General features: G+C 37.8%; 1 protein-coding gene across 1 annotated transcript; it reads left to right on the forward strand.

Annotated features, from left to right (window-relative positions):
- Nucleotides 1-477: 477 nt before the first annotated feature.
- On the forward strand, nt 478-1,659 carry Ferd3l (Fer3 like bHLH transcription factor). Its single transcript, XM_028878410.2, has one exon. It carries the CDS (start codon nt 970-972, stop codon nt 1,474-1,476), a length of 507 nt encoding a protein of 168 aa, XP_028734243.1. The 5' UTR covers nt 478-969; the 3' UTR covers nt 1,477-1,659.
- The last annotated feature ends 12,727 nt before the right edge of the window (nt 1,660-14,386 follow it).

The raw sequence follows: 14,386 nt of genomic DNA on the forward strand, positions 1-14,386 counted from the left end.
TCAGGAGGAAGGAGGACAATACAACGGACGGGCGAATGGTGTTGCTTTGTCCCTTAAGGAGTAATATACAGTAAAAGCATATGCATAAATGTCCCGAGTCTCCATTTTTATTTCATTATCACCATAACCTTTTCCCTCAAATACAACCCTCAACTGTAGAGGATAAGGCCAGGGAGAGTAAAGTCAAGTATCTCAATTGTCAGGCTGATTGTGTCCAATCAGACTTTAGAAGTCAGGGTCTGTAACCAGGCAGTGAGTTGTTTGCAATGCCCTAGAAGGAGAAAAAACACCGGTTCCAACAGAGACACTGGGGAATGCGCTCGGGCCCCCTGGCCATGATTACTTAAGCTAATGGAAGGTCTTGCCTTTCAGCAGCCGCTGCACTGGGATACCAGACAAACAGCTTCCCTCGACCCCTGACTGGTAGGGCCCCTCTTCTGGACATCATTAAAAGCGCATGCACTTGTTTCACATCCATTGGCAAATGGCGGCAAGATTCAGGACTCCTACCCTGAAGCCAAGGAGAAACCATCCCAGTGGAAAGATTTGGGCTTTGAAGTTCCAAACCGAAATTAAAGACCTACATGGGATAAGGAACCAGGAGAACATTGGTTGGATACAGGGATGAGAGCAGACACACAAAAGCACAGCAGGTAAGAACTGGGGGTTGCTGCCAAGAAGGAACAGCCCTGCCTGGTGCTGCAGGGGCAAAGCGCTCTTAGAACCTGAAAGCCTGTTGCCCTGAGCCTTCCATGAGTGCTCAAGCTTGTCATCTCCTATCAGCTTTCAGAAAAGGGACGTTGCCCTAGCCTTCCCTCTCCCTGAGAGTAATCCTTTCGGCTTGGTTATAAATACTAATGTCTCCCGGCGTTTGGTGATGATGCGCCGAAGGAGCCAAGGCCATTAAGAAGCCTCATCCGCAGCTGTACCCTTCCTTCCTGCACGAAAATCGATGACAGACACTGAGCGATGACCACCTATCCTGAGCGCTGCTTGGACGCTACCATGCTGAACTTTGTCGCAGATCTCTCTTTGGCCTCTCCGAGACACCCTCTTTTCTGCGACTTCCCACCTGGGGTCCCTTTTGGGGACCGAACACTGGGGTTCAGAGAGAGAAGACCCAGGAGGCTGTCGCAATTTGAGGAAACAGACCAGGAGGAAGAGGTGGGCGAAGTGGTCTATGAGGACCGGGAGGAGGAGGAAGAGGAGGGAGAGGGACGCGAGAGAGTAGCATCCTTGCTGGGCCGCCCCAAAAGGAAAAGGATCATCACCTACGCCCAGCGCCAGGCCGCCAACATTCGGGAAAGGAAGAGGATGTTCAACCTGAACGAGGCCTTCGACCGATTGCGCAGGAAGGTGCCCACCTTCGCTTACGAGAAGAGGCTGTCTAGGATCGAGACCCTCCGCTTGGCCATTGTCTATATTTCCTTCATGACGGAGCTCCTGCAGAGCAGCGAGAAAAAGGAGGCCGGCTAAGCGTGGAGCGGAGAGCCGAAGAGGACCCTCCCCCTTGCTTGGAGGGGAGCGTTTGAAGGGCAGAGGGACTGCTGGCCTTCTGAGTCTGGGTTTGAGATAGTTAAATTCGCACTTGTGGCAGCTCTGCAGCCAATTTTTGGGAATCACGCACAACCATAGGGTACATCTGAGAAAGTTGGGAGTCTGGCTGTCAAGGTGCTAGAGCTTCTGCTTGGAGCGGGCGGGAAACTGGTCTGCTCCTCCAAGAACCTTTTCTGAGCTTCCCTAGAGATCTCTCCTCGCTCCTTTCAGAAGTAGAGATAATAAAACAGAACTTTTTCTCATGCACGATTTGTTGCTGCCCGGTCGCCATCTCCAGCAGGGGCTTCACTGTGGCCAGTGAGGGTGAGCTCAGCTCAAGCCGAGACCCCAGAGCGGCCTCCCTGGGTTCTGAAAACTCGGAGGGGGCTCAATACTCTCGGACTGGTTAGGGGGAGGGGGAGGGGACAGGAGTGAAGTAGGGAGTAAGGCCACTAGACCAATTCACAAAATGCAACCTCTGAGAAGGGTCACTCTCTCTCCCTCATGGCCCCCTCCCCAACCCCGGGTGCTGTGACCCCCCATTTTGCGGTCAGGCGAACCCGACTATCTTGTCACAAGGCAGAGTGTCTCAAGAGTTAAAAGCAGGCCATTCAGTGAAAATCGCCAAGCTGCCGTTTGCTCAGAATTAAACCCTTTTCCTTGGGCTCCTGCTGGGGGTGGGAGAGGTGGGGGAGGGATCCTCCGGCTGGGTGCACTTCCCACGCTCGGCGGCCTTGGGGTTAGCGCTTCTAACAGTCTCCTAGGGGAAAGCGCCAGAGTAACCCTGCACGCCTGAAAAATAGTCTTAAACCGTGGGTAGGAAAGTTTCTTTCAGTCTTTAAGCCGTCTAGGGACTATTGGGAAGGCAAACAGCCAAAAGGAGAGATGCGTTTTAATGCTTTGAAAATGCCTGCAGGTGGAGGTGAAATTGAAACCGGTTTGTTCTGGGAAGCTACCTTCCCGGACCCTCTGTTATTCCACAGTTCTTCCTTCAGAGTGACTTGGTAGCACGGGAAGCTGGGTCTTTATGACAGATGTGAGTAGGTGAAGAAAGGAACATAGGAGCTGGAGCACATAATGGTCAATCCATTCACTCCAGTGAAATCCCAAGGGAAAAAATGCCTGGTTTCACCCCACAATTATGCACTAGCAAAATGAAGTCATAACGAGCTTGCACAGTGCAATGCTCTGTCATACTCGAATACTAATAAAATGGGAATCTTATATATGCTCATCCTAGAGAAATTGCAAAATGTAGGTTTTAAAAACTTAAAAATGAAATGGACATTTAAATGAGCCCCCACCGCTAATGCTACTAGACTCTTCATCTATTTCTTTCTGTTCTTTTATTTCCTACGCAGTTAGAAATTCAATATATGTAACAAATACGGGATACTCTGGACATTGATTCTTCTCAGAATTATGGAATGAGCACTTCATTCACTTTAAATACTAGAGGGGATTTCCATTACTGTATATTACTGCCATGCCAATATATCATAATATAATCTTATTTCTCTGCAGATGGCTAGCTCAGCACTTCCTTTTTTTCAAAAAATGGTAGCATTGCAAACAGTGTTCTTATAAATGTCTTCTCTGTTATAATCACCTGGTGTTAGACACTTACAGTCCCTACAGTTCACAAATGGGCAGAATTCCTCCCTGGCTCTGTCAGTTTACATATGATATCAAGGAACTTCTAAATGGAAGGCCATTTCAGCTACACTGCAAGGAGCACCTCCTGTTAGCACCCAGAATATTTTTTCCAAGCGAGCTTGTCATTCTTTTAATAGTACATTTAATTCTCTTTGATTCTCATGGTGGTTATATACATGTCTAAAGAAAGCTTACTACACGTTTCTGAGGTTGATATTAAGGCTCAAGTATTTTTGAGCACTTACATAAACTCAAGCACAAAGCCATACAAAGCTACCAAACGTAAAGTACTAACTGCACTCATTTTACCTTTGAGATAAGTACTGGCATCCCTGGAGTCTATATGACAGAAAACAGCCTTAAATTATGTTCCTGATGCTATATGAATAGGATGAGAAATAGACTGACTGATCATATATGTCAGTAAATCATAACCATTTCAATATTATTCTATTTTAGTGAATAATAATTGCTTCATTGTTGCTTTTTTTCATTTTGTTTCAATGCACTCCATATTTTTTTTAGCTGAATATACTTGAAAAGTTATCTTCTGGGCTTTCAAGAATGGTTGAACAAGGCTTGAAAGGCAAGAAGTCCAGACACGGATATTAATTCACATTTAGAATTACATGGATAATGGAGATGTAGCTAGGAATAGATTAAAAATTCTGTAAAAGACCTTTAAAAATAGAATATATAAATTTAGCATCAATGTGTGGCTAATATCATTGATACTATATTATGAAATATAATCTACTAGGTAAGTAGTACAACTTTTTAGACACATTTAACATAGTATTGCATATATTGTGTATTTATATGCAGTTAGGTGTTATTCATGCTGAAATCTTCCTTCTATTTCTTCCCCCTGGGACTAGCTAAGATCTGCAATTATCCCCTTTTCCCAATAGCCTTTTAACTATGTCTTTCCACCAGGTATTTTCTACCTCTGCTATGAGAATGTTAGAATACACTGAAAAGAGAAAAACTATAAATAGCTAAGCCAAATATTAACAAAACCAGGGAGGGTAGTTTTTCTAATGCTCTAGAACCTTTATTAAAATGAACTGAGTCAAAAGGCTGAGGTAATAGCTCAGTACTAGAGTGCTTGCCTAGAACATACAAGGCCCTGGGTTTGATTCCCAGCAGTTCTAAAATGAAATGAGTCTTGAAAATGACTTTATATCACATTTATACAGTAATGTTCTTAAGTTCCTCTTTGTGACGTTTTCATTACTAAAGCTAGTGCATGTTTTAAGATACTTTTGTAATTACTCATTTTAATATATGAAAGGAAACTAGTTAGTTATTTCTCAACTCATCATACAGTATTGCTCATATGATCTACTGGGTTAATAAATACCCATACTTAACTATTATTTGTTTAATCAAATGTTGACTTTTTACAGATCATGTGGATGGGTTCAAAATTGAAGAGCCTATAGAATATTATTCATTCAGGTCCTTCTGGGGAATAAAGTTTTTTTTTATATAAAGTCTGAGGCTGGAGAGATAGTCCAGTGGTTAAGAACACTCAGAAAGCCCAGTTCCATTCCCAGTACCCACATGGTGGTTCACAACTGGAAGTCCAGTTCCAGGGGACCTGACACCCTCTTCTGGCCTCCATGGACACTGCATGCACATGATGCACAGACAGAACATCCATACACATAAAGTAATACAACAAATAAATAGAAATAAAATCTACAAGTGTTGAATAAGTAAAAAGATATATACAGAATTCAAATTTTATGTGTTGTTAAAAAAATTTAATTCCAGAGGAAGGGGGAAATTCTGTGTAGTGTAAATGCCATCAACACCATTGGGTCTTAATGAGTACAGTCAACCATCACACTTCACTTAATCATTTCCGCTATTCTAACACTCTCTGCTATGATCATAGCAAACACATGCTATTCCTACGTAGAATTTCTCTTCAGAAGTAAATGGTACCAAGGAACTTCTAAATGGAAAGCCATTTCTCATTATTACTAAAAAAATTACATCTACTATTACTTAAATTGTTACATTTTATGAGTATTTGCTTTGTAGATTTCTACATGCCCTCAAAGGAAATGTCTTTCAAAACATTTTCATAATCACTATGCTGATAATATGGCTTAAACTCTTGTAATGATCACAAACTCTGAGAAATGGAACGACTTAATCGTAATATCAAATCATCCTTAGATATATGACAAAATTATCCATAGCCCAACATTAAAACCAATGTGCCACCATGTGTGGACACTCTAAATGTCCAAACAATGTGCTCTTATTTTGGTTTTCTCTGTGTATGATATTTACAGCCAATGTACTTTCAACAAAAATTTCATTGATATGTTATGGACACACAGTATGTCAAAACTGCTTTATTTTTATTACCTACATTAACATTAATAAAATATCATCGGACATTGGATCTTAATAACTCCTACTAGCTTAAAAGGGCCTAATGGTGTCAGTTCTAAAATACTGCAATAATCGGTTTTTTAAATCTTAAAGTTATTTAATCATTTCAAATCTAAATATAATTTTAGATGTTACTTGGAGGCAATTTATTCATATACTCTCTACAGACTAAAAACTGACTTTTGGTCTCAAGCTCAGTTCTCCATGAATATCAGATTACTATTAGTATTCAGACATGTTAACCATAAAAAGATCTAAACGAAATCATATTTGAAAGATATAATTAGGCTTTCCAAGAAAAGTAAAAATAATCAAGAGGCTTTTCCATCAACAGAGAAATGTTCAGACTGAGCAGCCTTACTGTTCGCTACCCAACTCAAAGGCAGATTCTGGCAAAATTAGCACTAAAAATCAAACCAAATATTCAACTATTATGCACAGCCTGTGCATGAACATACAGTTCAGACCACTGCACTGGTGTCTATTATCATATATGTCAGCATTTCCATTAAGAAAAACACTTCGTAGAAAGTTTATAATGAAGTTCTAAAAATACTGAGATTCAATTTAACAAACAAAATCTTAAGACACCTTTTCTTCTAATGACAGATCTTCAAGAGGAACTTCAAATGAAATGAAGCCATAGCTACATTTTACATACGTTGCTTCACAATGTACCTACATGTTAAAATGCATAGGAGCCACTCAAAAATATAAATTAGATCACTATTTTATTTTTACCAAATAGATATAGCAGAAACTTATTAAATGTTAACTACTCCACAGATGGTTTAAAGTCGAGACTATTTTGTTAAATAATATTTGTTAATGCTTTTTCTAGATATCTATAGCTTGGATCACATTCATTCAGTGTTTCTTGATCTTTGCCAATATTTTAAGGGAATTCAGACCCACGTCTGGACAGCACCATCTCTTCCTGTGAATACTGGATTTAAAAAAAAAATGGTTACAGAACAGGAATCAGCAGTTCTGACCATTTTGTTTTGATTTTGGGGTTTCCCTGAATCTGAAGCACAAAACCAAATGTGGGGGAGGAGGAGATGGAAAGGAATGAAGCAGAGCAAAGTGGCAGGGATAAAATAGCAGAGGGGTGGAAGAACTTCAAGTCTCCGCAAATGGAAGCCAGTACGTTTCCACAATATTCTAAATGACACCCAGTTTTTCTGTGTCTGTGATATATTCCTTAACAGAGCATATGAAAATACAAAGAGAGTGTGACTCGTAATCTTAACACCGCTTATCATTCATATTTAGTAAGACCTCAATTTAACAAAAGGTAATTAATATTTAAAAGTTGGTGGAGTCAAAATTTGACAGATATGGCATGATGGAAATGAACCTATATAAATCCTCATGTCTGACTAGTGTGATGTGTTTTTTCAAAGCACCGTCCACATACCTTCTCTCAATAAACCTTCACAGTTGGACTGCCACAAGACCTAAGGTCTCTTGATTAAATTGAACCATCATTGTACCATCTTGAATATTTCTTCTACCCATCATTGAAAACAGCAGGATTCTAGATTTAAAAACAAAAACAAAAACAACCCCCACCCCAAAAAAACCTGATGGCTACACATAAGCACCACATCGCTTTGAAAGATATTGCTGTCAAAGATCAAAAGAACCTTAACATGTTCTGTGGATGACAAATTATACAAAAGGCTGGTATGGTCTGGCTCCCTCAAAGGCCACATTTTACAACCTTCTATTTAGGGCTCTGTGAAGGAGATTTCCACCTGCAACCAACAAGTGTAAATGACCTCAATGCAGCTGTTATGGACAGGGTTTTCTTTTTTATGATTTCCAGTCTTCAAAAGGGGAAAAATCCCTATGAGGATATGGAAATGGATCAAACAACTGGTGAAGGGTGAAGTCAAGAATATCAGGTAAACACGTCCAAGTGAAGCAATGAATCACCGTGCCATTGTACCACAGGTAACACTGGGACTTCTTCCAATGGCACTAAAATGTTAATCGATATTTGTGATGGGTCAGATTTTTGAGTTAGATGATTATATTGATTCTCACAGTGTTTGGATAATGCATGTTCTAAACACTGTGTTGAGTTCCTTATATAACTATTTAAAGGTCACAGAGTAATATTAGAATGTAGATAGTATTGTTTATTGAATGCTAAGGAAACACAGAACAAAGGAGTTTAACAATTTTTTCTAGCTCAATCATCTACTAAAAAGTAAAGCCAAGGTTTCAAAGATTTCAGTGACCAAATAGGAGGAACTGAGTTTACGAGGAAAGGGTGAGATTATCCTTATAATTAAGCAGAGCTGCCAGGGCAAAAATAATATTCTGTTTTTATGCATTATCCTGGAAACCTACAGTTACTTCAAAATTGAAATTTTCAAAAATGTAATTATTACTCTAGCATCCTTTTGCCTTGTAACTACAATAAAAATGTAAATACTCAATTTTAAGAAATCATTCACAAATACCTTAAACATGCTTTTTTCCCCTATAATTGTTCAAGTGTTTCATGAATATGAGCTGTTACTTTGTTACATTTAGTATGAACCCCGAAATAACCATTGGGATATCCTTGTACAGCAAAACACCGAGTGTCTGTTTCTGCATTTTTTTCATCTGAGATGATTTGCTTGCTACAGACACATTCTAAAATACAGCGTCGAATAGCATTGGTGCATCTTGGTCCTGATCCTGAGATCTACCTTGTTCTATAAAGAGAAGCATAAACACAACATTATTTAAAGAAAGGGGAGATACAGTACAAAGAACTTACTGCTTTGCTCATACAAAGTAAATATTTAGTCAATAGTGCTATTCTGCTGCCCTGCTTTTCTAAGATAAGGTGAGAGTCATCTAAATACCACAGCAATTTTTGTCCAGTTAAACTATTAACATGATGACATTCTAAGTGTAGAAACTTTGATGCAGTGCTTGACATATAAAATCTGTGGTCCCTAGGAAAGCTATTGTAAACCTTACACTCCTAAAATTATCTCTAAGATTTGTATACAGGAGTTTTTATGTGAAAAACAGAACATTCATACATGACAGGACTGTGACAGCTGAATTGTGACACTTTGGGGAATCTTTTAGAAACATCATCTGGAAGTGGTGCTGCTAATGATCATTGAGGAAAGTGGGTTTTCCAGTGCCAACCACTTACATGCCCCTGTTACAAACTGATAACGAAATCTCAAAAGTGAAACCCGCTCCATGCAGCCCACTGGAAACAGGAGAAGTATTGGTATGTTTTGCTTTAAGTTTTTGAGATGCTGAAGTGGCACCCTTCGCCTTTTTTTTAGAAAGGACTGGGGATTTACAGGTCAGAGACCTCACTTTGAAGCATCATGAGGGGAACATGGGTCCCAAATCACATCCTTGGCCATCCGGTGTCACATTTGCTCTTTATAGTGTTTTTAATTCTAATGTCATGATTCTGTGTTCATTCACATAGGCCTTTTGCATCCTGACATGAATTCTGAAAAAAAAGAAGTTGCTTGTACTCTTTAGCTTCTTTTCAAGCTGAGTAACAGCCTTTATTTTTCTTTAATATAAGGTTGACTTTAACTTATAAATAATCTTTCAACATTTAAAAATGGGAAACTATTTTAGATGTAGCATTTTATATAATAATTTGCCAAGAAAGAATTTTTAAGTATCCGGTTCCTCCAAAATCTTTGATTCATCCCCATTTGTCACATTTGAGGGCTGATGATAAATAGCCTTCTGAAATATGGTAATACTTTCCGGACAGAAAACATACCAATTTCAGATATCCTAATGATGGAGACATAGTTTTGGCCAAAGAATTGTTGTGACTCTACTTAATAAGCGTGTGACAAGTAGTGGTTTTGTTCACTGAAGACATTATCAAATATGCCTCATCATCTCTTTCATCACCATTCATTTACCTGATCTCACCAAAGCCCATTAAAATTGGAGCATATGAGCTCCGTTATCATATATGTATTATATGATACCACTGTCCTTCAGAATAACAGGACCACAAATTAAATATCATACCCTTTATTATTATACTACATTTCATCAAATATAATGAACTGCTACTAAAGTTAACATGAAACAGGCTGAAAAATGCCCCAGACTCAAAAACATTATACAACAAAGCAACAAAAATCTCTCCAAATTGCATCCACATGAAACTATGCACCATATCTCAGTTCAAACCTCAGAGAGTGTTTACCCTGAACACTCTCAGGTTTCTGTTTATTAATTCAAACCCATGATCCATTGTATGGTTTACACATGTTAATATGCATATGACCAAAACACATTTCCCCCAGAATACCTTCATATATATTTCAGAATGTATCGTGAATATGCAAATATTTTTACTCCTAACTAAAACCTCTAAAAAAATTTGTTTTCCTTCCTTCCCCACAACATTTTGGTAGCTCCTGTCTATTTTATTGCTGGTATATTTTTCTTGAAACTTAAGTTGTGTTAATGATTATTATTGAAGGTTTCCATCTTTTGTCACAGAGTAGGTTTTTAAGCTAGTGCCCATGTCTTTTCATATATTAAAAACAGTCATAGGAACGCTGTAGTTCTTCCCCAAGTGGCCCTACACAAGTGTATCAGCCTGAATATAATTACTAAGACCAGCAACTCAGACAGTGGTAGAAAAGAAGGCGTCTGGAATTGCAATTCGGGAAACCTACAGAACACTCATTGATTAGATGAGGGTCATTGGCTCAATGAGAAAAACAGAATTTTCCCTGGGAGCACAACTCCTTCCTCTTGAAGATATTCAAGAGTTGCTGCAATTCAGGCAATTTCCATGTCAAGAAAGGGGTTTGAAAGGATTCATGAACACTTAATAAACCTTGGCTCTGATCAGGAAGACATAGGCAGTATTTTACAATATTATAAAATTTTGTGAATTCTTACAGCTTCCTGTAAAATTTCACTTGCAAAAATTGAGCCTATAGAACTCAGAATACGAATGCCTCAGGATTTGATTACAATATATGTAACAGTATTGTTTACAATAAAATAGAAAAAATAACCTAGATGTGAGATCTTATTTAAAACTGATACAGTTCTTAAAAGTATAAATACATAACAACAACTTGTTCTACAGATAGTAGAGTAAATAACAATAAAATATTGTATAAAGCAAGATGTAAAACATGATTTTATTTCAGTTTCATCTAGGATGTTTTATATATATATATATATATATATATATATATATATATATATATATATATATATATATACTTGTATTTATAAATATACCAGAGGGGATATTATTTTGTGCTTATTTGCATTTACATGTTTACTATACTGCTTTTGTAACCAGAAAACTCAAACACAATTTGTGAGTAGCATTCTTAGTTTGAAGAGCAAAACTGAGAAGAATTTCTGCTTCTTAATTCTAAAACCTGTTAATTCAGTATTTAAAATTCTGAGCTAACGGATTCTGCAACATCCTTCTTTGGCCCCTGGAAAAGAGGCAGCTCTTCTACATTCTGGAGCCTCTGATCACTGCCCATGTGCTGCTGCAAAGACGTTCACCATCTTGCTTCCAGCAGCCGAGTTTAGCTTAACAGATCTTTTTTGTTTGTTTGTTTGTTTTTGTTTTTTTGTTTTGTTTTGTTTTTTTTGTTTGTTTTTCGAGACAGGGTTTCTCTGCGTAGTTTTGCTTCTTTCCTGGAGCTCACTTGGTAGCCCAGGCTGGCCTCGAACTCACAGAGATCCACCTGCCTCTGCCTCCCGAGTGCTGGGATTAAAGGCGTGCACCACCACCACCCGGCTTGCTTAACAGATCTTTTAAAAACTATTTTATGCTTAAAAAAAAAAAACTGTATTCTTTGGGCAAAGACTAATTCTCATTTTCAAATTTGCCTTCAATAAAATATATGTTCTAATGGTTCTCCCGCAGAGAGATTGTTGGAATTAGGAAGATAAGGGTTAAATTCAGTATTAAACAAGTGTTCACATTTTTTTTAAAGAATAAGAATTTATGAATACACCCTTTAGTTCTAATGATATTGAAAAGGAAAATTTAGCTAAAATGTGAGGGGAGTTCCTTTTAAAACATAGCTGAGTTCACCCACTACTTACACACACACACACACACACACACACACACACACACACACACACACAGAGACAGAGAGAGAGAGAGAGAGAGAGATATTCAAAAATAATTGTCAATAATCTATACTGATATTGAGTCATTTATTAGTCAAGAATGTACTTACCATTTCAAATAAAACTCCATATTTTTAAACAATCCTCTAGGTTTGGTTCCTATTAGACCCAAGGAAACTACAGTGATTGGGAAGCAGGAACAGCTATATGAAAAGTGGGTAACACTCAACATTTATTTTTTTAAAGGATATGCTAGTCTCTGGAAATATAAGCTCCCAAAGCTTTACATATTCATATTCACTTTTTTACATGCATATTCTACTTTCATGTAATTTGCATATTCACTATTTGAAATTTTTGCCATATACCAAAAACCTCCCCACACGTTTCTAATGTAATTTATGAATATTTAAAATGTGCACTGCTTTTAATAAGTTTTATTGTTTTTAACACGTGACATTTTATCCCCATTAGCAGTAACAGATGTCTAATGCATTAAAAAGGAAAATCCTGCACATGTGTTGAAATAGTGAACTTTACTGAAAGGAAAAAGCATGTGCTTTGATTTATATTAGTCAAAATTTAGATACTGTACTTGGTGCTATTTCAGGAAATGAAAAGGTGAGGAAACAGTTATATGCCAGTTAGAGCAAAAGTCTCTATAGAAACCAAAAGTCTAAGCGTGAGCCACTTGAGCAAAATTAATGCCTAGAATATGGTCATATTAACCCCAAGAGAGCTAATTCCAACAAAACAAAACTGTCCATTGATAAATGCAAGTCACATAGTATTTATAATTCTTCTTTGGTTTTCCATCAATTGAACATTCGGGAGAAATTTGAAAAGATCACAGGGGAAAAAAGACTGTTTACTCACTGTTCTCAGTGAGACTCCATTTTTTTCACTATTGATAAACAGAAGCACAAAGGGCAAATTGAAAAATAATGCAGGACTATGAATATAACTCAGTGATAGAATCCTTGTCTATCATGCACGAGACCCTGATTTCAATCCCAGTATTTAAATATATAAATAAATAAATAAATAAATAAATAAATAAATAAATAAATAAATAAATAAATAAATAAAAACTTTAAAAAGACAGCAATACAACCATGTTTGTTTCCTTGGGTGATTTTACGCCTCCACTTCCACACTTACCTTCTCTTCTGCTGACTCCTCATGGCATTGCTGTGAACTTCCTGCAATGTCCCATTATACACAGTATAGAAATAGATTCCCCAAGCCATGGGATAACAATTACGTCACTGGACAACTCTAAGTACTAAAGTCTGAGTTATGTCATTCAAATCTCCCAGATGTACTGAGAAGGATATTAGCACATATACATCACAGATAAACAATTTCCAATCAGTTAAAAAGAGTTTAAGAAGTTGTGAAGCCAGACTTTTAACAAGACTGTCTCTTTCTCTAGAGGTAACCTTGACAAAGGCTCCATGTTCATGCCATGGACAGAGAGGTTTGCGCCTAATCTTCATGAAGATGGTTGTGGAGTCATTGTTCAGAAGGCCTGACTGATGTGCAATCACAAGTCCAAAGCATAAGCTCCTTTGTAAAATGGCTGTCAGTACCTTTGTATCATCTTTCAAAGAGAATATTTGATTCTATCTTATATAACATATAATGCATATCGTGTTTCCTGTCTCATTTTAGCTACACTAGTATTGCTTCATGTTCACACAGTGAGACAAAATAACTTTTGAATGGAAATTGGGATATTGTCTTAAATGCTTCAAAAGCATGTGTGTGTGTGTGTGTGTGTGTGTGTGTGTGTGTGTGTGTGTGTGTGTGTGTGTAATACACATGCATCCTACCACCTGGTGTTATAATGAGATATTCAGTCTTCAGATTTTCTTTCAGGTGATGCATCTCATTAAAGTCCCTGCTTCATAATGTCCTGTCAGCTAAAGACCCTGTTTCAGATACTTATCATATTCATGATGCTTGAAACATGAGGGGGAGAGGGGAATAAATCACCCTTTGTTCAGTTTTCATCCGGTGCTCCAGCCCAGACCTACCCTACTACCATTATAATGGATCTCAAAATCTATGTCCCACTAGTCACCGCTACTCTTAGGACTTTTTCTCCTCCCACCTCCACTTTATTATCTTGTTCTTGAACAAAATTAAAATCAGGTTGAGATGAATTCTCAAGGTAAAACTTAACATGGAAACAAGGAAAATTCTTATGTAAAGACATTTGCTTTGTCATCTCAACAAAAGCAGAACACAATCTGTGGGTTAAACACTGGTTCATAGTCATGTACAATGCTTTTACAAGAAACGCTTGCTAAATTACATTGTCACCACCAAGGATACCGAATCCAGAGGTGCTAAGAGCTCTGGATAGGAGAGTGATATGGAGGGGCTGTGGAAACCCCTGACTGACAGGAACGGTGATTCTCACAGGGTCGTAATTAATTTATGAGCAAATGGATCAAATGACAAAATGAATATAATTCTCTGATTTATGGCATTTAATTCAGAAATAGAAGTTCTTTCAACAAACTTATAACCATTGGAATAATTTGCAAGCAACATGTGATTTGCAACATTTACTTTATCAGCCTGAAGTATGGCATTGTACCGCTGGTTTTATGAATATTCTTTAAAGTACTTCAGTCTTTCATAAATT

Source organism: Peromyscus leucopus, chromosome 14 (genome assembly GCF_004664715.2).
Source record: "Peromyscus leucopus breed LL Stock chromosome 14, UCI_PerLeu_2.1, whole genome shotgun sequence".
Taxonomy (NCBI): domain Eukaryota; kingdom Metazoa; phylum Chordata; class Mammalia; order Rodentia; family Cricetidae; genus Peromyscus; species Peromyscus leucopus.

What these genes read in the sequence shown, in the direction of transcription:
- Ferd3l (XM_028878410.2), top strand. Translation starts at nt 970, where the DNA reads ATGACCACCTATCCTGAGCGCTGCTTGGACGCTACCATGCTGAACTTT.